We start from the raw sequence: 24,675 nt of genomic DNA, 5'->3' as shown, positions 1-24,675 counted from the left end.
AGCGCATGCGCAGCTAACATGGAGCGCCTGAGCTTATTATGACAACGCGGAGGCGGAGAGAGTGTGTCTCCGCCTGTTGCGTTATAGGCTGCGCGTGCGCACTTACGCAGCTTGCTTGGCGGCTTTGTTGCTAGGCTACTGCCCGGCCCCTTCAGTGCTGCTCTGCGGGCGGGAAAACAAATGGGCGCAGGATAAAGCCGTGAGGCAGAGTAGTGACCTAAGAGACATGAATTGCAGTTCCATTTCGTGCGTCCTAACAGGTTTGGAAGCCCTAATTTAGCTGTTAATATTTTGGTGCTTTCGAATAAATGGCAATAATATAATATAATTCGGCAATTGAGTGAAAATCTGCCATCATTTTTTTTTTTAAAGTATCTGTGTTAAAGCAGCGGCGTCTGTCTTTACGTCACTTTGGCTGTCCTTACGTCACTTTGGCACCCGCCGTGCTTGCAATTGTGCTGCCCGTGAAATTCCACATTAAAAGAAAAAAAAAATCCTTCCTGGTGTGTGTGGGGTGAACTATACGCCCTTTTCGAAGTCACGGCAGGCCAGAATTTATCAAGAGACGAGGAACAGAAGCGGAGAATTCGGGAGGCTCCGAAAGCGCAGCCTTCCTTTGTCGCGCAAGGGCTGCCTGCCGCCACCATCCGAGCAGGGATTCTGTGGGAGGTTTTTGCTTTGTAGTTCACTTCCGCGAGTCGCGACAGAGACGAGGCCATAAACGGCTGCAAAATGGAACAGCTTAATTCCTCATGATTTAGCAGCAGCGCTGGCGGCTTCAGTTTGGACGCAGCGCCTCCTATGGTTGATCTAGCAACATAGGAACCCAAACTTCCCATATTCTGACAGTTTAAGGAGGGCAAGTGTCCAGCTGGTGGCTTGAGAGTTGCATTTCATCCCTGAGAGAAGCATTCATGGACCCCAGGAACCGAGGAGTTCCGGGCTACACCATGAAGGACCAATGATGGGGTAGTTCCTCTCACAAAAACAACTACTTCCCCAAGTCTGAGTAGATTCTTTTCAATTCAGTCACAGCCTATTTCTAAAGGCTGAGAGTTACAAAAATATTCCCTTCATGTGTGAGTGAACTCTCTCCTCCCAAGCAGCAAAATGCTGAAGCAGATGGGTTCTTAAGCCTAAAGTCTAATCTAAATGATCACAATATGGGGTTTGGGACCGATTCTGCCCACCTCACCAAGTCAGATTAAATAATGATTTGTAGGGTGACCAATGCATCTGAACTGGATCTATCTGTTCTGCAGGTATCTTGGTAGTGGTGAAGCTTGATTCCTGCTCTTTACTTCTAGTACTGTGAATGGCATTTAAGGCCGGGGAGCTTCTGGCATATGAGCCAACTCCTAGGGGCCAAAGTCCCTTCAACACCCCCAAATAAAATATTTGAGTGGGTGCTGGCTCCCCCAAAGTTGATGGGTATTGCCATTCAAATTTGTGTGTGCGTGCGCTTGCGTGCTGCATCATGTGATTGATTATGTGGGGCAGGGCTTACCTCCCCCCCTATTTTATTCAAGTTTTCACCCTTGACTGCTGCTGACCCTGTTTAGAGGCAGGTGCTGGACAGAATGGTCTTTTGGTCTAGAAACCAAAGCAACCAGTGTCTTAATAATTTGTCAGTTTCCTAAACTGATTGTAAACCCCACACACCTTTACATTCTACTAGTGGAATAATAAGAAGTGCTGGCTCGTTTCCATGGGAACCAAGGAGCTGCACTTCTGAACTGTGTGGCTTTTTCACAGCATTGAGGTAAAGGTTGATCTTGAAAAGTGTTGAATGATTATCATTCTTAAAAGCCTTCCATAAAACACTGCAGGTCTATGCCACTTTTGAACTGCCAAGACAGACACTTACAATATTATCTTTTTAGCTGGCATACATGTACTTGCTTTGTTTATGTTCTTCTTCTTTTTATTTTTCTGTATGATTTTCTGTAGAAAATTGGCGGCTTGTTGATAATTTACTGTCTGTGGGGCATAAACCTGAAGCAACATTGTTCATACCTACTGGCTGTAGAAAAATGCAGAGTGGGTAACTCTATAGACAAGCTCTCCTGTCTGGAAGAGGATGCCCTTCTGATCTCTTTTTTCCTCATTGTTTTATAGAATGAGTTGCCCTGTCATGATTTACATGAAAATAGCATCTCTTTGTTGAAATGCGTCCTATGTATTCCCAGATAAATAACTCCTAGTGGTCAGAATAGGCCCAATTAATGTTTTACATTAAATCCTATAGCAATGATGAAGCTACTAAATTATATACCTTTTCATTTAATGGATTGGAGACCACTGGATACCTCATGTAAGCTTCTCTGAGGTTTCTAAAGGAAGACTGAGACCTGTGCATTATTAAAATTTAGCTTCAACTTTTATATAATTAAATAAATATTCCAGGCTTATTTCATTTCTTTATTTAGGGAAGTGACCGTAACTCATTGGCAGAGCACATGCATTGCAAGCAGAAGGTCCCATCTTCAATCCCCACATCCCCAGTTTAAAGGGTTAGGTATCAGGTGAGGGACGCAGGTGGTGCTGTGGGTTAAACCACAGAGCCTAGGGCTTGCCGATCAGAAGGTCGGCAGTTCAAATCCCCGTGGCGGGGTGAGCTCCCGTTGCTCAGTCCCTGCTCCTGCCAACCTAGCAGTTCAAAAGCACATCAAAGTGCAAGTAGATAAATAGGTACCGCTCCAGTGGGAAGGTAAACAGCATTTCCGTGCACTGCTCTGGTTTGCCAGAAGCGGGTTAGTCATGCTGGCCACATGACCTGGAAGTTGTACGCCAGCTCCCTCGGCCAATAAAGCGAGATAAGCACTGCAACCCCAGAGTCGTCCGCGACTGGACCTAATGGTCAGGGGTCCCTTTACCTTTATCAGGTGAGGGAAACAATTTCTGCCCGAGACCCTGAAGAGTGGCTGCTGCTCAGAACTGATAGTATGGTTGATAGTATTCTGTCAGGATGTAAGGCATCTTCCTATAAATAGTAGTCATTCTCAGAGGAACCATGTTAAATTTATACAAGGAACAAAAACCTCAGGATAGATATGCTAGAATCTGGCCAGGTTTGGTTTCTTCCCCCATTACCTTAGTGAAGATGGCAGATCCCTGTTCCAGTACACAACGTCATTGATTAAATCCTGACCGGCAAGAATATAGTGTAATCCAGAGGGTAATTTCCACCACTGATAACCCTCTTTCACTGCCCCCTGGAGCTGCCTACCATCTCCCCTAATTCCTGAAACTACCAGTTGTCACTAAAACCTAATGTGTGTCCCGAACCCTTAAAAAGGGGTCTGTGGCCATTCAGCCTTTACCCCTCTTGATTTCCCCAACCTGCAGCTCATGCCTGAAGTTGCCAGTGCCAGAGGTGACCATTGAGAGTAAGTATGCAGTGTTAGTTTGGATTAAGTCTAGGATTAGTTAGACCAATATTCTGGTATTTTGAGCTGCACATGCCATTTCTCCCCCTTCTCCCTTTTTAAATACATACTCCATTTGAATAAACTGCTTAATTAGATCTGAACACACTGAAGAGCCTATGTTACTGATTGTTAATGTACCTAGGAAAGTGGAGGGGAGACAGGCTGAAGTTGCCAAACCAGAGATCTTGAGGAGACCAGGACAGATCCCTCAAGACTATTAGCCTACACTACAGGGTTGTCACTGGAGCAGGGACTTCTCTCTCATTATAGAATCTACCTGGAGTATAACACTAACTTAATGCTTCTTGTTCATGTGAATTCAAGAGAAGTTCCTTGGCAATGTGGATGATGACATTTTTTAAAAAAGGAAACTCCTAGTCAGACTAACTCTATACTTATATTCCTTGAGCCAAGCTATGTATCAAGGGGGGCTGTCTGGCAATGAATAGTCTGACATAACAAAGCAACTTCATCTATCTAGCTCAGTACTTCTTCTTCTTCTGGCTGGCAGCCTACCCCATAAGCAAGTCTACTGATTCATATCATACTATGCTTACTCTGAATGTGACAGCTAAAAAGGTTACGAAGTACTGCTTTCAACCAAAAAAATTGTATATTTTAATTTACATAAATTTGAATTTCGGATGCACTTTAGGGTTTTCAATTAGTTTTTAAACTTCCGTTAATTTTTCAATAGTTATCATGCTCTGCTCTGCTCTGCATTAAAACTTCCCAGCTGAGTGCAGCCTCATTTTTTGTGTGCCTATTGTATTGCCCTGAAAACTATTTTGGTAAGGGAGCATACTGAGCGGCAGTCTTCATGCCGAGAATGGCTTTTAGATAATGGAAGCTCCTTATATCCAAGTCATTGTATAACATTTCTCAGATAGTAATAAGAATCTGAAGACGGCTAAGTAGCTAAATAAACTAGACATTTTAAGTGCAGGTCTGTTGTGCTTTAACAATGCAGTATTAATATGTGAAAAGATGTGCGGGTCTTTGAACTAATGCCATTGCTTTCACTGAAAATTTATTGTTGCCACAGGAAACTATACACCACTGCGTACCACCGACTACAGAATGTTTCAGTACTGGTTTAGTTGTAGTTGTGGTAGTTGTAGTGGCTCAAAGAAAGCCTTGTTTTACTGCAGTTAAGTGGCATTTTGCTATGCATGCAGCATAACATCTACAGGTAGGAGACTCATGCCCTCAGATCTCCCTCTCCTTCCCAGTAAGTACTAATTTGATGGCACAAGGTTGTGGTAGGAGCTGGACTGCTGCTCTTAGCTGAAGCTCTCTTTTTTTTTTTTATAAAAATTTATTGGCATTTTTTCTTATACCACCCAAACCCAAATCCCCACCAACAGTTATACAAATACAAAACAAATAGACTAGTAAAACAAATACAAACATTGCCAAGCTTCTTCCTCTTATTTAAACCTCTCATCAAAAAATTTCTTTTTCCGAATCTTGACCGTGACTTCCCCTGCCTTTTCACCTTCGGTTTTATAACCTTAACCTATTTCTTTAACCATTACTTCTAAAAATATAACACAATTATATTTATATAAACGCAACAATTGTCTTAATCAACTTGCTCTATACTTCATCCTATATTAAATATACTTACAACATCTCCTCAGAAATCATCATAAAAATTTTAAACTAATTCTTAGCTTATTCCTTTGTCCTTTGATCTGCTGCTAATAACATATAACTTCAGATATCTCCTTTCTTGTAAAAAACAAAGCTAAAAAAACTATAGGTCTTCCCACTCCGATTCCAGAACATCGTATCAAACCGTATTTTACTTAGTGCTTCACCCCACACCCCCTCTGTCCATTATCTTTTTCCTGGTGACACCAGAGCCAAGTTCCCCATTGTCCTCTTTTTCCAAGTGACCACAGATCCAGGCACAGTTCAGAACACTCTTTGCAACGAGTTTCAGGGTATCCAATTCATCTTCTTTCGGCTGCTCCATTTCTTGAAACCAATCTTCTTCTTCTTGTAAATATCTTGATTCTTTGTCCCTTGCCCCCGAGCTCACACCTCGGGGACTGGATATAACAAAACCTATCGTCGTCTTGGGGCTGCCACCCCCAAAAAACGAACATTTTTCCCGGAGTAGCCCCTCCGCTTCTCCCCATCCTTCAAACAGCCCCCTCAGCTCCTTGCAAAGGTGTCCTTCCAAAGTGTCAAAATTTTTAAAAGCCTCATCTGTGGGAAGTAGACCTTCTTTCAGTTCACCACACAAGGCTTTCACCTTCCGATAAATAAGTTCCACTCTCAGCTCGATGATCCTTTGTTCATCCGTTAATCCAGGGTTGAAGACAAGTTCGAAAACAAAGTTCAGCATGACGGAGGAGGGGGGTGGGAGTAAGTATCAAATTGCAGTTCCTATCTCTATGTTCCTCCTTTGTAAGAGTTGTTTTTCACCTCAGTTCAAACTTTTCGTCGCCATTTTTTCCTGAAGCCAGAGTACAAAGACTAAAACTTTAAATGGAAATATCTTTCACCAATCCGCTCCCCAAAGGGAAATTTTAACAGTCTCACTCATCAAACTTCAAATACTTTGTAGCCAGTTCTGTAGCAGCAGTCACTCAAACTGGTTAACTTGTTTCATCCGAGGGGAGGGAGGCAGGCTGCCTTTCTCTTTCCCCCGGGTCGTCCAAAAAACATACTCTAAAGTCCAATTCTAGTACTCACAACTACCGGGTTCTTCAGATCGAAACATCACAGGTAGAACTTCGACGCTCAATTCGGGATCTGTCGCCGCATTTACATCCCGGTTGGGGCATGTCCCCTAAAGCCCGGCTCCGTAGTCCCTTCACCCCCACTCCCCCTTTACAGGGGGAGCGAGGGAAGGTTCGGGGCCACAGCGGGCACAGCCGGGGAGCCCAGGGTGCGGGACGCTCTTCCCGCACCCCAACCGGAGCCCCGCTTTGCGGTAGCGGGGCTCCTAACCCCCGGGATGGACCGGGTGCTTCGGAGCCGAAGCAACCCGCGACCACCCGTAATGGCGTCAGCCGCCGGAAGTCCTCTTAGCTGAAGCTCTCACCTGTGTCTGTCTCCATCTCGATCCTCTCTGCCCTCCTTGTGTAACACAACTGCACAGTGCATAGGCTTCTCCAGGGCATGGGCACAGTAGCAACCACCAATTCTCTTGTATAAGCAAAGAAGGTAGGCAGGCTGGTCCACAGTTCCAAAGCCAAGGGCTGAGGTGTTTCATAGCATCATACCATAACTCTGGCACTGGATGCTGGACTGGGCTGCTGGGCCAAACAACTACAGCTCTCAAGTTCCTTGGGAATAAGTAGCACTGTTTTCAGGAAGAACTACTTATTGTGTGTGTTCAGTACTTGAGCAGAGTTTCTTAATAGAGTAAAATAATCCATGAGCCTGGTGAATTGTTGTAGAAAAGAGTTTAACTACTGCACACATTTTCCTGTTGTGTTTTAGAAACCCAATTTTCATTAGTGCATGCAAGAACAAAATTAATGCCCTATTCTGTTGACATTTGAATAGAGGACTGTTCTGTTTTGAGTGAGTCAGAATATTAACACTCTTGCTTTGATCTTAGTTGCACATACACCATATGAATTAATGCACACTTGAATAAGCAAATGGCTCACAGTTTTCATTTGAACTGTGCAGATTAATTCTGGCAACTATATTTTTTGGTGGGCAGAGGAGGGAGAATTACAGATATGTAAAATCTCTAGACAGTATGTATACATAGCGCACTTGCTTAGAATAATTTCTAAAAGGTTTTGAAATATTAACAAATAAAATAACCACATTCAGGCTTTTTTGCTATCACCTAAATCTTGCCGACTAACAGGGTGTTACATAACTCATTGCTCACATGGCTGGCTGGGCTGCATGTCCTGGATAACATTTTCAACCTAGCTTTTAATTTAAGAAATGTACAAGACAAAGGAAGGAAATAATAAATTGTGTAGATAAATCTGTATTACTATTTGGTATCTAGATCTTTGGGGAGGTCCTTCTTATCTGCATGCTGTATCTACCACTAGTACAATGTTGCCTATGCATAGTGTTTCGGGTCAGTGACACCCTGGTAGGTCTCAAAACCTAGAAAAATATGGGTGCAATCTAGCAAAAATTAGGTACACCTTATTCCCTTAACTATTCCCAAGTGTATTTAAAATATTGAGGCTGCAGTTCTAACCCCCAACCATACTGCTGGTGTGTGTGTGTGTATAGAATCATAGAGTTGGAAGAGACCATAAGGGCCATCCAGTCCAACCCCCTGCCAAGCATGAAACACCATCAAAGCATTCCTGACAGATGGCTGTTAAGCCTCTGCTTAAAGATCTCCAAAGAAGGAGACTCCACCACACTCCTTGGCAGCAAATTCCACTCTCGAACAGTTCTTACTGTCAGAAAGTTCTTCCTAATGTTTAGGTGGAATCTTCTTTCTTGTAGTTTGAATCCATTGCTCCGTGTCCGCTTCTCTGGAGCAGCAGAAAACAACCTTTTCCCCTCCTCTATATGACATCCTTTTATATATTTGAACATGGCTATCATGTCAATAGGATTCAGTGAATATCCCTGCCCACTAGCCTCTGCCACCACAGAGCCCCCCCCCCCCACTGTCGCCTCAGCAAGCATAGTGGAGGAGACACTGGTCCAAGGGATGGCTCCCAAGTGGGGTGTTACAGGGTCTGGGATGGGGCTGGAGCTGGGCTGGACCATGGATCCATTTTGTTGTAAGCCAGTCCAGCTCCTGAAGAAGGGCCTGTTCTGGGCCCCATCTACTACTGTGGACTGGAGCTGATGGAGTTTTAGGGGGGGGGAGAAAGAAAGGAAAGAAAGGAAAATACCCACCCCACCTTCTGCCTTATACAGCAAGAGCAGGCAGGGCTATGGATGTGCCTGCAGATCTGTTGCTCTGCATCTCCATGGCCCCCTTGAAGTACTGCTCTTCCCACTTAAGTGTTTTTTGATATAAACAAAATCAGTGTAGCTGAAACAACCTGGAGAAGGTATTTTTCAGGGTCACAGCACTGGGCTTGTTATCCCTTTCTTTTCTTTTGTCACTTTCACACAAGTAAAATATTTCTTAGTAAAAATAACACTCTATCTCACCCGAAGGTAGGAAGCAGAAGCAGAAGCCAATGACTTGGTATGAACTTTCAGTAGTTTTATTAGTTTTGTCAAGCAAATAATTGAATCTGAAATTGATTCAATAAAAAATTGAGAAGTGAACACCACCTCCATTTGACATGTAAAAATGCCACGGAGACAGCATGTACCATTGGGTTATGGCAACATTTCAAAATAACATTTTTAATTTGTATGTAGCAATGTAAACTTCAAAAATAGTAAACTATAACCTTTGCCTCTTTCTTTGTACATATCACATAGTCTATCACAGATAGAAATTGGATGGCGAACCTAAATTGTAGAAGTAAACAGCTTGGTGCTTACAAGTTTTGTAAAAAGTGTTAGGTTTGATGTTAATATCTTGTGTGTTCTTTAAAAAATAACCACCCTCAAAGCAATGTAATAAAAGCCAGTGGCAATTCACCTCTTAGTCCCCTTTTGTATACATCATAAACTTTGTTCCATGTAAGTGGCTGCTAGCTTTATTGTTGGTTTTTAAGCAAGGTTCTTACATGCAGGGCTTGATTCTTTTCACACTCACAGAAATACAGATCAGGAGGAGAGTCCCACCTCAAGACCCATGTAAGTGGGAAGCAAATCTGACCTAGCAAGAGACCTTGAAGTCCCCAAGTGTTCAGCACTCCCATTAATCAGTGGCTTGATGCAGGCACTCATTGATTTCTTTGGGAGTTTCAAGAGCACTATGTCTGCAGAACAAACTCTTCATGTTGTAAAGACCAATGCAGAAGCAACTTGCAGTGTGACCTACTTCTACACAGACAATGGACTAGGTTTCCGTAGAAGGCACTGTATTTTCCCTTGCATGAGAAAAAGCATGGGTTGCAGTCAACATGCACAGTTATAAAGATTGGATGCACTACCCCAGAGAACTTTTCCTGCACAGGCTCTATTGCGATGGATGGGAGTCATGCAAGACACCATGCAGGAAGAAGCCTGTCATGTTCTTGCACACCTGCTATTCACTTCAATGCAGCTTTCACAGGAAAAATCCCTGGCTAATGGTGCCCTGATACTCTTGACTGCTTTCACCTTCATGCTTTTGTGCAAAACGTAACATTTAATCCTGCCTCTGCTCTGGCACCAAGGGCACTAATCTTCACACAGCAATTTCTCCCCCACCATTCCCCCCCCCCACCAAAAGATTTTCTTTTGGTTTATATGAAAACATTTATAGAGTACAGCTCTGGTAAAAAATAAGCTTATGACATAGTATAGCATCTGTTTTTCTCTCTATATATATTATATATATTTGTAAATCACAGTGTGCGATGTGTCATTCAGTACTTAATGTTTAAAATATATGCCCTGCTTTTCATGATGGTTGATCATTAAAACAATATATGCAATATAATTTGTTTATACATTACATTCATTTAAAAAGAATTCTGTTTTTGCCTTTTTAAATGAGTTCTCTCAAGTGAAATATCTGATGTGAAACAGTGCAAGCAGTTTGGACATGCTGAAACGTGATGCCTCAGACTCTATTATTATCAAAACTGTACATCTATGTACACTGTATTGAACATATGTGCTTTGCAAGAAAAGATCTGTGAATTACAGCATATAATGTTAAGACTTTCCATAAAAAAAACAACATTAATGTGAGAATGATGACATGGATGGGCGTGTTCTCCTGCTTTTATTTTGTAATCCTGAAACAATGTCTCCATTTCCTTCTGGTATTTCTTCCTTCTTTCGTACTTTGAGGCGAGTGAGGAGCTTTATCAACCACTCATCCCATTCCTCTGGTAAAAGCAGCAGCAGGAAGCCCAGGCCAATGATGACAATGGCAATTACGCGGACGCTGTTGAATTCAATGTCACTCAAGTAGTGATCAACAACTGCATGAAACATTGAACTAATATCATTAAAGGGTACAAAGCATCACATACTCTACAAAATATCACATAACTAATAGCAAAGAGCCTGCATTTCAATTCAGTTTCACAACCTTAAGGCCCCAAACATGCAACCAAACAGCACTGATGAAACTAAACATTATCAGTGGTATTAAATACTGCATAGGCCTGGATACAAAGAACTAGTTCATGCATGCTCAAGGGCATGTATTCTTGTAGGTACTCTTGTTGGTATAAAGCGTTTGTCATTCATTTGCTTCTTGCATTTGGGTTAGACTATGCAAGCAGCAGCAGTCAATTTTTCCTCAAATCAAGTTCATACACGATGCAAGGTGAAATATAAATCCTATAAATAAATAAGTTGCCCAGAAGCGTGTTTGGTCTTCTCCTGTTGCATGTGGTTTAGATACCTGGTTTCAAAATATTTGAAAGGATTGCTCTATGGGTATAGTGCTCCTGTTCTCTGTTTGGAGCGCACTGGGATGTGGGTTATGGAGGCTAATTTATGACAGGGTCTAATTTGTGACAGAAGGGTTTTCTGATAGAGATGATCACACTTCCAGAAACCTCAATCAGTTAAGCTTGCATGTCATTAGGTGCTAAAGAACACTGCAGAAATAGCAACGTCATAAGCTCCAACCAAAAGTACCTATCAGATACTGCTTTTTATCTCACTGAGGAGTCACCTTGTGCTTGTCCCGCTGCTTTCCCCCAGTAAACCTGCTGTTTACTGTTGAATCAGAGCAAACACCAATCAGTTTTTCTTTCTGGGTACGGGACAAGCTGAAGTGTGGATGAAGCCTGAGTCTGATCTTACAGCTACTAGTAGTAGATGGGTATTAAACTGCTTATTCTTACAGATTCCCCCACTCAAAACTTGCATTCATACTCTCGAGGCTCATATTGTCTACTGAAATGGCTATCTTTTTGACTTTCCTTGAATATGATTAATGATTAACATTTAATTAGGAATGAATCAGTTTACTTTTTCAAACCATCACTTTCACACTTGGCACTGAAATAAATGGGACATGCATAAAACATCATTATTGTGTCAATAGAAAATTAGAGATAAATGCTTGAAATCAATTTATTTTGACATTCTTTAATTTTTTAATCTAAAGACCAATACAGTAAAATTATATAACTCACGTATAGGAAGAATAAGAACTCTTATAAACCAATATAAACCAAGTATATTCTATAAACCAGTATAAACCAAGTATACTCTACACATACATGTGCATATAATTTAAATTTTTAAAAAGCATTCTTACCGACATTTACAGGTACACTTAGTACAATTCCAAGAGATATCAAGGTAGGATATGTAATAGCAATCCCAAAATTTAATAAAATATTGAATGCTGAAATAAGAAACAAAATTATTTCATTTTTGAGAGAGCAGTTGTAAAACCAATCCTTTAGTCATGCAGGTTTAATTAGTTCACTTTAAGCAGTCTCATTTCAACCAGTGTTAACATTTGCTAGTAAAAAGTGTAAAGATTAAAATCTATTGAAATTCTCTGGATTTTGCCCTTATAAAGAGGTTCCTCGTGTCTAATTTCTTTTATAAAAAGGAAAAGTTCCAGCAGATATGCAATTTGATTTGGGGTGTTGAAAAAGATGACTGAAGGTGGAGATTCAAGATAGGCAAAAGGAAGTATTTCACATAGCGCATTGTTACATTACAGAATTTACAGAAGCAAGGTGTTGTGGTGGCCATAAACTTAGATGTCTTTAAAAAGGGATTAGACACATTCATGGAGGATAAGGTTCTCAATAGCTATATGCTACCTCCAGAATCGGAGCAGCATGCCTCAAAATATTAGTTGTTGAGGAACAATAGCAGAAGGGGGCTCCTGTCCTCCTTTGGGGCTTCGCTTAGGGGCATTGTTGGCCACTATGGGACACCGGAGGCTAGACTAGAAGGACCTTTGGCCTGATTCAGCAGGGCTCAATCCAACCCAGTTGGCTATGCTGGTCTGGCAGGGGGTCAGAGGCACTGCTATTATTGGAAGATTACCAGAAATGCAGCATTCACTTACTCAATAATAGGACTGAAAATCCGCAAATGCTTCCCCAAGGAATGTCATCAAAAGAACTCCAGTATTCAACTTTGGTAAAGTAAAGGATGATAGGAATACAGGTAACAAAAAGTACATTGAAGACCGCTAACACTGACAAAAATAAGGCAGCTTCCCCAAATTTAGCACTCCCCAGGAGAAGCTTAAACAAAACCTGTAACACAGAAAGATAAACAAATTGAAAACCAGGTGTCTTTATATTTGGATTTAAAACCTTAACTCAAAGTGTATAATTTCCCATTTAAATCATGTTTTCCCTGTGCTAACATCGTAGTGGATAGAGAATATACAGGTTGTGCCATCATGCAAAGGCAGGTTAGTGCTTTTTGTATTCTGTGAACAAGCAAGAAATAGGTATGGATGCCGGGGCTTTCTGCCACCATGGTTACAATGTCATCAGTGCTTCACTGGAGCTGGGGCTGAAAACAGCTCAGTTTGGGAATGTGTTGGGGTCATCAAGGATCTATATGATCTTATGCCAGCCTGAAAACAGGTATTTAAATACCTGCTATTGGCAGCAATGTTAGGGAATGTTAGGGAACTGGTGGCAATCCTAATGGATTGGATCAATATTAAAATGCCCTTATTTCCCACTTAACACCTGTGGGATGTAAGTCATGTTTAATTGATTTTAATGGGATCTAAATGCAACTAACATAAGACTGCATCCAACCTGATGAGTTTAAGACTTAGGGGTAATGAATACAAATTGTTTTTAGGTTCTTCCAAGGAACGTGCAAATTATCTTACATGGTCTTGTGTATGTGTCTGCACCGCTGTAACTAACATGTAGCAACTTTCTAGCTAGGATGCTAATTTCACTAAACTCTGATGCAGTTCTTTAATGCAAACTGCCTATATTCCACCGAACAGTTACTTTTACCTCATATTTATTACTCAGGAACTCTAAAGCCCATTGCCAATGATAGGCCTTCAGTTGCAAATGCCAGTCCTTAGTAGCTTCGGGCTTTGTCAGCTTTGTGTTTTTACCACTGGGCACCGTTAAAAATTGGAAGTTGCTTCACCCAAAGGCGACATGCAGTTTAGATAAAGTGTTGTTGCCAGTGGAAAGAGATATACATAATTCATTCTGCACTGCTTTGAAGAGCAGCAGATATTATTGTTATGATTTCCACAACAATATTATTGCTCAAGGAAGAAAGCTGACTAATGTGAGGGTATTGTGCTATAGACCCTGTTTTGGATTGTGCCACTCATGCTATTTCTGGATCTGCTGTTCGGCCTAGCATATGCATAAGCCATAGATTCCTGTATTGCTTATGAGTGGCAGATGTGCTGATTCAGTGCACTTGGCACTCAGAAAGCTACTGAGTCAGCAGTCTGCTGCTGCTGCTGCTGCTCTTACCTTCATGACATGTATCATACAAAGTGGCACAAGGCACTGAATAGCTCAAGGCTATGCCAGGACACCTTCCACTGTTCTTGATACTGAAACCATTACTCTCTAAATGGCATATTTTGATTGCTGCCTGTGATAACTATCCACCGCCCCCAGGTCCTGCCAGGTATAATTGTTGGCATTATACAGTGGCTACTTCTTCACTACACACTATAAGGAGAATGAGTACAAGCCATCAGATGAACAGCAGATACACAGAAAATTCATTTTGACAACTTTGCTTAGGAATGATATGCTAACATGACATTGGATGACATTTGCTGCCCCCATTTACTTTCAGAAGACTTGCTTCAGGTCATGAAGGGAACACTGTATAAAGTTTCTGTTCTGGAGTCCTAGTGCAAAAATCAACTCCCCCACCTCTACTAAGAAGCTTGTATTGCTATTTATCCCCAATAATGTGCTAATGTACTAAAGAGCCCTGCTTATTATTGTGCCTACTATCCTATTTTTATACAATCAGTATTAATGGTTTTTACCTCCCTCTTTCCAACCCTCTTCTTTTTGTTATCCTGACAGCATTCTGATTTTACATGAAGGAATGTTATAGACAGAATAGCAGAAGTGCTACTGCAAACAGAGCTGGCTACTGTAGCCATATTTTCTGCTCCTTATGCTCACTCAATTATGGATCAGAAGGTTCTAAATTTAAATTTCAGCTGTTGTTCTCCTAACACCCACAGGCAACCTGCCTGATAGCTGTTTCACCGAAATAAGACAGCAATGGAAAGAAGGCAATGGAAAGAGCTTGTCTCTATCAATGCAGAAAAAATGACAGCAAAGGATTTAAATCACCAGCTGGTGGCAGACATTTCTCTTCCATCCACTATTCTTACGTCTGCCTTTCGCTATGCACAGTGGGGAAACAACCATGATCTGTCTAAAACATGACTGAATAGATTCTCAACAATCTGAACAAATAACACTCTAAGATTCTTAAGAGGCATAAATAAACACAGCTTACCAAATTACATTATAAACACCTAGATCCTCATGTCACAGAGAGATATAAAATGGGAAGAGAACCAATCTATTACCTTCTCTCCATCAGAAGACTGAAGCATACTCACCTTATAGAGGGCTGATGTTGATGCAGATCCCACAACAAGTGCTATTCCAATAACTGAATGACTGTGGAATCCATCAGCATAAGTCATCATGACTATCCCCGCAATAGCAAGTATAGCAGCCACAATCTGTTTGGACATAGAAGCGACATGTTAATGTTCTCTCAAGCCCAGGAAAAAGGACTACTGGTACAGAAGATATCTAATTTGTATCTTTTGTAAGACTGCGACCAGTATTAAGAACTTTTAAATGGTAATTGCTTGTATTAAGAAAGCAAAAGAAGTGAAAAAATAGTCACAGTGGGGCTCTATGAAATCCCAACATAGCAAGCAAGAGTGTTGTTCTTCAAAGTACAATCTCCCTGTACAATATTTCTTGGGTAACTTTACGGTCACTAGAGCATGTTGATTCACACTCTGCAGTTGGAAGTAACATGCTCCATGACAAAGAAATTACAGCGTGTTGCAATCATTAGTACTACTGCAGGTATCAAAATCTCAATTGTTTGGTTATTCATCTCTAAACCTTTGTGTGTATTATAGGGGAACATAGACATTTGCAGCAAGGGCATCTGAAATAGGATTTAAAACAGCCAAACAAAACACACAGAATGATAAATATATTGAAAAATGGTCTCTATTCATAAATTATTGGAATAATAGAAGATAGGATACAACCTTTTGACTTTTCCATTCTACTTTATGACCCAGTCCTTAATATTTTTAGAATTCTAGAATTTCTGATACTTACTTGATTCCTATCCTTCCATAAATTATTGCTCTCATAACTTTTTTTCTATGACTACATGCCTAATTTAAACTTAATCCTTGTCTTAATTTCTGCACATTTTGTAACTTGATCTTAGATTTTTTTTTTCAAAAACAGGTGACTAACCTTTTTTAGCCATGCTCAATCCTCTAGGCGCTACATCTCAAAGTGGTTGTGGTTGAAATGTAAAGGTTGGTGTGGCCAAAGTGGAAAAGTGGATGTGGTGAGGGGGGGGGTAGCCTTTTGATATGACAATATCACAGTGGTACTTGTGGGTGCAGTCAGAAAGAGAGAGAGAGAAAAGGCTCAATTGATCAACTGAACAAAAAATAAAAATAAAAATGGGGGGGATTGGAGGGTCCTTGTGGTTTTTGACATGCCACCACAGCCAATACTTTAAAAACACACACCTGTTTTTTAAAGCAATATATTTTGGGGAGTCAGAGGGCCACAACTAGTTATGCCATCCCTGCTTTAAAAGAAAGCCATGGGAAGAGTATTGTGTTGAAAATGTTCAGAAAAAGAAGTGAAAATACTGTAAATTTAAAACTATTCATTGTGTGTAAGCTACAGTCTGTTATTAACTGAGTTGCCTTGAAATCAATAAGATATTTTTTCTAATAGAACTAATAGCTTAGTGTCTTTCAGTCTGGAAGCAAAGGAGGGTCATCCAAAAATGTTAGGGTGTTGTGGAATTCTCTAGGTATGCAGAAAAATAAAAGTTTGCAACTGAATAAAATGCATCAAAACAACAACAACTTTATAGGGACCAATTGGTTCCAGGGTGTACAGAACATTAAAGCATCTGTTCAGGACAGTGGGAAGGCAAGTAGTGGGGGGGGGGGAGTGGATTGGCTTGATCAAGCCCCTAATGGGGGGAATTAGGATTGAGTGGGATCTGTGCCATGGGCTTACAAAACTCTCCTTCCTCATTATATAGTACTGAACTAGATGGACCAATAGTATGATTGATTCTAAGGTACTATTAGAGATATAGGCATTGTTTTACAGGAAGAATATTGAAATGCTGCTGTTAAGCACATTACCACCACTCTTTAGTGAAAACAGTATCTGTGCAGTGCTTGAATTCTGGAAGTGCATTTTTAATCGGAGAAGAAAGGGCTTACCTCCATACTTGCTAAAATAAGTGCATTCTAATTTACCATTTACTCAAGGGAAAGCTGCCAATGTTCCAGGAGAAGGAAGCAATGCTAATTCAGCTTTACCAAGAACATTACAGCTTTCAATCAATCACCTTTGGCACGATGATCCCCATTGATGTCTGTGAGACATATTCCAAGAAGTGTGGATCACAACTAAAATATTCTCCCACCCAGGAAAGAAGAATGTGCCTTCTTTGCTTTCATTCAGTTCCTTTGGAGGCAGCTTGACCTACAGGTAAGTGGGTGGGTGATTATGTATGACTGAACTCTCAACTGAGCATAGAGCATTCTTCCACTCCCTGCCCCCCCTGTATTTGAGGCCTGTGTTTACTACTAATTTTCTGGCAACTCAGGTTCTGTCACATCATTAGTAGAAAATAAGTGGGGAAAGGTGCAAACTGAAATTCCTAAATTCATCATAGTCACCAAGACCATATGCTCACAAAGGGTATTTGGTTCCACTGTTTAGGAACAACTTCACCCAATAGCCTTTGATGTTTCCTGAAATTATTTGTCAAGATGTATTTAAAGACACTGAAACCCATTTTGACAGCCTTCGGGTTTCATAGTTTGGATTAAAATGTTCACTCATTTTGTCTAATTTGGATGGAAGGTGGCCTAAAATAATGGGAAAGGTACAGAATGTATTGAAATACAGTGGTACCTCGGGTTACAGAGGCTTCAGGTTACAGACGCTTCAGGTTACAGAAATAGTACCTCGGGTTAAGAACTTTGCTTCAGGATGAGAACAAAATCGTGCGGCGGTGGCACGGTGGCAGCAGCAGCGGGAGGCCCCATTAGCTAAAGTGGTACCTCAGGTTAAGAACAGTTTCAGGTTAAGAACGGACTTCCAGAATGAATTAAGTTCTTAACCCGAGATACCACTGTAATGATTGGATGCATCATGCAGAAAATGCAGAAGTTCAAAATGTGTGCAACGTACCTTGATTCAGATTTTGCCCATGGATGTGGTTTATGGAGTCTAGAGTTTTCACTCATCTTCTGCATGTTTAACACCCATTTACCCCTATTTAGCCTGCTATATTAGTACTATATAGTACAATAAAAGCTGTACCTTTTTGCCATCCCCCTTTGCTGCTATTGATTTGCTATAGTTTTTTTTAAAAAAAAACCCTGCTCTCTCCTGTGTGTTGATTGTTGTAGCGTGCATATTTTGAAATAATTTATGATTGTGATGTAAGCTGTCTTGAGCTTCTCTTCCGAGGCAGAAAGTCTAAATATATATGTTTTAAAATAAATAACAATGCATGTATATTTAAAATAACATATTTTTAAAACAATGATGAATGTTTTTCATGGGAAATAGTGTAACTGGCATAGAGGCAACATTACAGAAGAAAATAACATCCACCAACAGGTGCAAAAGGAATAGTTAACTTGACCATAGCAGTGTTACAACACTCTGCTACATACAAAGATAGCATAGCACAACAGGCTAACAAGTCATGTTTCTATGTTTCAATGAAAGTTTATTTTAATTGCCAAAATTTAATTTCTTTAATTGCAAAAAAATATACTGTAATTCATATGTATGAGCTTTATGTTGTTTCTTTATCAGTGCAACTTATAAAGAATTTTATTCAAAAGCAAAAATCTATCAAACACATTATGCATCATGTAGTATACATTTTGCATGATTCTTTTTGCTACTTATGTGATGGACCACTTGCAATGCTTTTGGGCTCTCTTAGCAGTACGTTTCCGAGCACAATTCAAAGTGTTGGTGCTGACCTTTAAAGCCCTAAACGGCCTTGGTCCTGTATAGCTGAAGGAGCGTCTCCACCCCTATCATTCAGCCCAGACTGAGATCCAGCGCCGAGGGCCTTCAAGCAGTTCCCTCATTGTGAGAAGTGAGGTTACAGGGAACCAGACAGAGGGCCTTCTCATAGTGGCACCCGCCCTGTGTAACGCCCTCCCATCAGATATCAAGGAAATAAGCAGCTATCCTATTTTTAAAAGACACCTGAAGGCAGCCCTGTTTAGGGACGTTTTAATATTTAATGCTGTATTGTTTTTAACACTCAATTGGGGAGCAGCCCAGAGTGGCTGGGGAAACTCAGCCAGATGGGTGGGGTATAAATAAATATGTATTATTATTATTATTATTATTATTATTATTATTATTACCTACAAATTAGAAAAAGAAAGTTTGAAAGTTTAGCCCCAAACTCTTGAACTGATTTCATAATGCTATACAGAGTTGAGCCTCTGTCCTATGTTGCTCTGCATGTGGAAAGAGAGATATATGGCTTTAAACAACTTGCATTAGGTTTTAAAATCAATTGATGGCCATGAAAGAGGGTGAATTTATAATCACATTTCAGCCTACTCTTTTTGGGGTGTGTGTGCATGTTATGAGTGTACATAGGTATTTATTTATTTAAAACAGAAATGGCAAACCTTTGCCCCCTACATATTGCTGAACCACACTGCTCTTCATCCCTGACTACTGGTCATGCTGGTTGGGCTTGCTAGGAATTGGAGGCACTAACCTGGACCCCTGTGAACATGTACATTTGTACACTCAAAGACCATCTGAAAAGCACTTTAGTGAAGGCCAGTAGTCCAGGAAGGGTTGAGATTTATACTTAGTAGGAGATAAATCTGCTTAACAGCAAAACTGACTAAGCATGAAATCCTCTTAAAATATGCAAATCATTAGTAAGGCCTACAAAGCAAAAAGTCTAAATGTTGGCTGTAGGAGGCTTCACTTTATTTTAACATATATTTTTCAACTAGAATAGAAAAGCAATATACGTAACACCATATATTCATGTATCAGGTAGTGGTAACTTAACATAGGAAATTAAAATGATTATGTTCACCAGTAACTTTGTTTTGGAATGAACATTCAAAATCTTAAGAAATAACACAGGAAGAACCAATTTAAAGAGTAAAATGCAATCTGTTATACTGAAAAGTTGAGTAGTGGAAAAACAGGTCATAATCACTTACCCTCACTCCCATGAATCTGTCCCTGAGAACGATCCACGAAAGCAAAAACACAAAAGCTTTGTTGCAGCAGAACAACACAGAGACGTCCGTGGTGTTTATTTTTTTTATTGCATGTAAGTACAGGTAGTTTGTCAGTGTCCAAAGAACACCAAAGGGTGCTGCCTTGGTAAAAAATGCCTTCAGTGTCAAGCCGTTGTCTCCAAAAAATTGACAGCACTCCCTAAAACAAGAAAAGAAAATGATCAGACCCTCTATCTTTCATATTCTGTAGCAGCTGTAGAATCAAACCAAAGACTTGGTTAAGCTTCTTTTGTTTTTCAAACCTGAAAAACCTTAATTTTTATTTGTAAGCTTCTGCAGAGCCTCAACTGGGACTGAAAAACAAACATTCGGGTTACGAGATGAGAGAAGAGTTGGAATTAAAGGAGATACTGTGTCCTTCCAAATTTCCGCTATTGCCAGTTCCATTATAGAAAAATCAGAAATTAATTAAGACATATTTGGGAGAATTAATACATGTGTGGCATTTACTTAGTTCTTTCTGCCCTATTCTGGGAGTGACATATTCTCCTGGACTGACTTGGTGGCTTGACAGAGGGAAGCACAGTAATATACGTAATGGTTCCACTCCTAGCTGAGGAGCAAGTTCCAGTGACTGGTGTAGGGGACTTTTGCTTGGCCCCAAGGGAGTTGTATTGTGGCATCCTGCAAAGTTCCAACTTATTTCCCATACCTTTTAACCTCCACATGAAGCTGTGCAGTGAGTGGGCATTCGGGAATTGAAGGAACAGTGCCATAAATATGTGAATAACACCCAACTCTTATTTCTCCCTGTCACTTGAATCAGGTGAGACTGGGCAGATGCAGGAGCACTGCCTGAAGGCACTATTGGGTCAGACTATTGTAATGCCCCTGAAAACAGTTCAGAAGCTTTAACTAGTGCAGAATGTGGCTGTCAGAGTCTTGGCTGACCCAGTTGCTCAGAATAATATACAGTAACACTGTTTTGAAGAACCTACAGATACATGTCTACTGTGCATAGGGAATCCCTTTCTACTTTCCCTCCAAAAAGGGCGAGGACATTGTTTGGAAATGAAGGGCAGTAAAAGCTTTTCTAAGGGCAACAAATGTTAGGTCTTGAAAGTAGTTTATAAGCATATGCTGTCCATTTCTCCCAAAACAATCTCTGAAATTGTTCAACCAACCCACAAGGTATCATTAACAAACCATGAACACGAACACTAATTCTGTAGTTTATTATGACAAAAGTATCCAAGAGACCTTACAGATGGGGCTGTAAGAATGCAGAGAAAGTTCATTGACACACTTGGACTGATGGCTCCTAAGCTAACTTACATTAAAAACCCCTTTGGTTCACCATGAATATTAAGCAAGTTTTTTTTTAAAGTGAGTTAAAGCTTCCAAGGAAATTCCAAGATGTAACAAAAATGAAACACAGATCTTAACTTTCTCATTTCCCTTTTGCATGCAGTAAATTGTATTAGACATCTTTATGTGAATGTAGTCAAATTAGATCTGTGTGCTAAGGAACCAACGAGCCTTCTTGAAATGCAAATTACACAATATCACTTCATTGCAAAGTAGGCTCAAAAGAATGGCAGGAAAATTAATTTTATAACACAGCAGAACAGCAAGAATAACACTGCTTAAATTATTGCGTGAACAAAAGGTCTCAAGGTTCCAATATTACAGAGCACATGTCAGATACTGTTTGTGATGAAGTTCTTGACAGTATAGCAAGGTCATCAAAGGGATGAGGCCCACTTATTTCTGCTAACAAACCATATTTGGTGCAGTAATATTCACATTTAGCTGGAAAAAAATGAACAGGAAGGTGGATCAAACACTATAATGTAAATGCAAATGCTTACAGAATTGCATAAGGGAGTCAAATGCACCATCACTCAATACTCAGTAATGAGGGCTTTTCACTGAAATATCCAAGTGCAAAGCATTTGTGGGGTGGGGTGGGGTGGGGTGGGGGGAGCGATAGAGTGCAGTCTGCTGGTAGCACTTAGTGGGAGTCAGAATTTCTTAAATATTAGTTTTCCCCCACCTTTCCTCCAAGTTGCTCAAGGTGGTGTGCATGGTTCTTATCCCAAGAGTAAAAGAAATCCCCTGTCTTCAGCAGCGCCATTGTGTTCCTCAAGGGATCAGTATAAAAGTTGCTAAAGTGATCCAAATGAAAAAGAGAAAAGCAAAATCTTCCTTGCTGAGAAGTATGAGGAATTTGCTGCAGTGTAGGCAAGGTGCCAACACCAGAGTAGTAAGATGCAGTAACAATTCCAGACATTAAAACAGCAGAGCATTCAAGTAAATGCCTTACCAACTATATCTTTCTAAAGAGTTCCATTCCTTTGGGGGAGTTCATTAAAGATCTTCCCAGAAGATTAAAAAAATCTAGCTCTTCCCTTTAGCATGCCGATATCCTGTCCTGCCCCTAAGTAATCGATGAGGGAATGGTAACAATGCTGCAGGGAAGAGAGCCTTGCTGTGGGTATAGCCCCATGCTTATTTGAAGGTTTGAAAAACATGGAACTGAGAGGCACCACACCCAACAGTTTAAAGCGGATTTGATGCATCCCATGTCTGCATATTTTAGTACTGTCCACACAACACTGGCCTCATTCAAGTGGCAGCCTGCACTCTTGCCCTGTCCCCAATTCAATTTGGATTTTTCTGATTCATGGGTAATGTGGTAAAGGAGGGGGAGAACAAACACAAAATGGTATGTTATCCAAATACGGAAACACTGAAGCACATTGTGTGGATGGAGTTTTTTTTTGTGTGTGTGTGTGTGGTGATGTTTTACCTGGGTGCTGTCTAATTACCGGTACCTCACTCACTATTTTTGCTTTATCGCCTGACCACAACTTAGACATTTTGTTTCCATCAGCACCAAGGAAAGGATGGGGGAGGGGTGGAAAGCAGTGATTTAAAACAATGGCAGAAATTTGAGTAAAGCAGGAGTGGAGAAGCACTGAGAGGAAAATGGTGGTTTTTAAAAAGCAGAAGATGTTTGAATAAAGCAGAGATGGAGCAACACTGAGGATTTTTCTTTCTTTAAAAAACAGTTTTAACAAGGAGATATAGCAGAGATGAGTACAGCACAGAAGGTAACACAAAAATATTTCCCCTGCTCTCTTTTCACTATATTCAAACTTTGTTTTAAGCTGCCATTTCAACCACTCAGTGACCTCCCACCACTCACTCTAGTATCTAGTAAAACCTTTGTCATTGTTTAAAACCACCACTTCCCTCCACCTCAGTATCTCTACCTTCTTGCTGTACTCAAATTTCTCCCTCTTCCATTCCTCAGCTACTTCAGGTGAGAGCCAAAGGGCATGGGAGCCCTCAAATATTCCACAGTACTTTCACAAAATATTCACTTGTAGTACCATACGCTGTCTTCAACATGAAGGGAGGTTGTAAACAATGAGGGAATTGAAGCCATGGAAATGGGTGTGAAGATGAAAGCAATGGATATACTACTACTATTACTGCTGCTGCTGCTGCTGCTACTACTACTACTACTAATAATAATCTGGCCAATAATTATATTTAAATTCTATAATTATATTTAAATTATATTTAAATAATCTGTCACAATAATGCTAATAAAAATACTTATTTTCTTCCATTTCTATTCCGCCTTTCTTCCATCATGTAAACCAAGGCATAACATGGGCTTCCTAGGTGGTCTCCCATTCAAGCACAGACTAGACTCAAACCTGCTTAGCATCACTGATATGGTGGTCACATGAGTCTTCAGACTATACGCTGGGACCTGAATCTTTTCTGCAACTCTGCTTATCTATATTACTGATATACCTGTTGTGCTTCTCTAATAATTGCTGAGGCCTTTTCACACATTATGTTAAATATAAATATGAGTGTGAGGGGAGTAGAATTGTGCACAGCTGTGTACTCTGCCCTGACGTCTGCTTTGTACCCACACTTGGGTAAAGGTGTGAGAAAAGCTTAAACACATGTGGATGGAGCCTATAGTTTGTATATGTATAGGCCCTTTTTGCATCTTCAGCCACCTGAATATTGGTCAAGAATTGCTCTCTTCAAATGTAGAGTCTATTATTATTATTATTATTATTATTATTATTACTGCTCTCACAAATTCCATTTTTAAGAGATTTTAGCTCCTTTACAGACTCTTCCTAGGTTCTTCTGCTGTCTCCACTGACCACCAGACCACATTGACTGGACGAGGCTTTGGCTGTCCTTTTGTGCAATTTCTGTCAGGATCACCTGCTGTATGCCTTAGAGTGGGGGAGGGTGTCTAACCTATGATCCTTTGGTATTGTTGGATTACTGCTCCTGTCAGCCCTCACCAAGTGGTCAGGCAGTCCAGCAACCCTTGGGGGACTGCTGGTTATTAAAACAGTAAAGAGTTTCCTAAGCAGTTTGTATTTCTGTTGTATTTCAACTATCAGAGATGTTTGTACATTAACATGAGACATCTGCAACTTGAATGGGAAAACACATTTTACTTTCATTGATGCTGTGGAACTACATCGATTTAAATATGCTGTGCAGTTGTGGTTGAAATTAAATCCTTCCATCTTCAGAGGAAGGAGGGATAGAAATTATTTAGCTGATCACAAGCAGAATTTAGATCTATCTGTCACATGGGTTTTTATGACTTGCAGCAGCCACTGGAACTGTCTGTCTTCCTTAAGATGTTTAGGCTGAGAAACAGAGCCATCATTTTTATTT

The 24,675-nt window shown here is 40.4% G+C and overlaps 1 protein-coding gene across 4 annotated transcripts in view; it reads right to left on the bottom strand.

Moving 5' to 3' along the window:
• Positions 1-9,710: 9,710 nt before the first annotated feature.
• The window catches only part of SLC35F3 (solute carrier family 35 member F3), an 87,491-nt gene continuing 72,526 nt past the window's right edge, over positions 9,711-24,675 (bottom strand). For all 4 annotated transcript variants that reach the window (XM_033144294.1, XM_033144295.1, XM_033144296.1 and 1 more), the window contains 5 exons: positions 19,924-20,143; positions 15,019-15,144; positions 12,490-12,682; positions 11,719-11,808; positions 9,711-10,423 (listed from right to left, as the gene is read on the bottom strand). In XM_033144294.1, coding sequence (XP_033000185.1) covers positions 10,179-10,423; positions 11,719-11,808; positions 12,490-12,682; positions 15,019-15,144; positions 19,924-20,143 — 874 coding nt within the window. In that variant the 3' untranslated portion in view covers positions 9,711-10,178. The remainder of the gene's footprint in view (positions 10,424-11,718; positions 11,809-12,489; positions 12,683-15,018; positions 15,145-19,923; positions 20,144-24,675) is intronic.

Source organism: Lacerta agilis, chromosome 3 (assembly GCF_009819535.1).
Source record: "Lacerta agilis isolate rLacAgi1 chromosome 3, rLacAgi1.pri, whole genome shotgun sequence".
NCBI classification, from domain to species: Eukaryota; Metazoa; Chordata; class Lepidosauria; order Squamata; family Lacertidae; genus Lacerta; species Lacerta agilis.
Note: the sequence above shows the minus strand (reverse complement) of the source record. Positions and strands in the feature narration are given on the sequence as shown.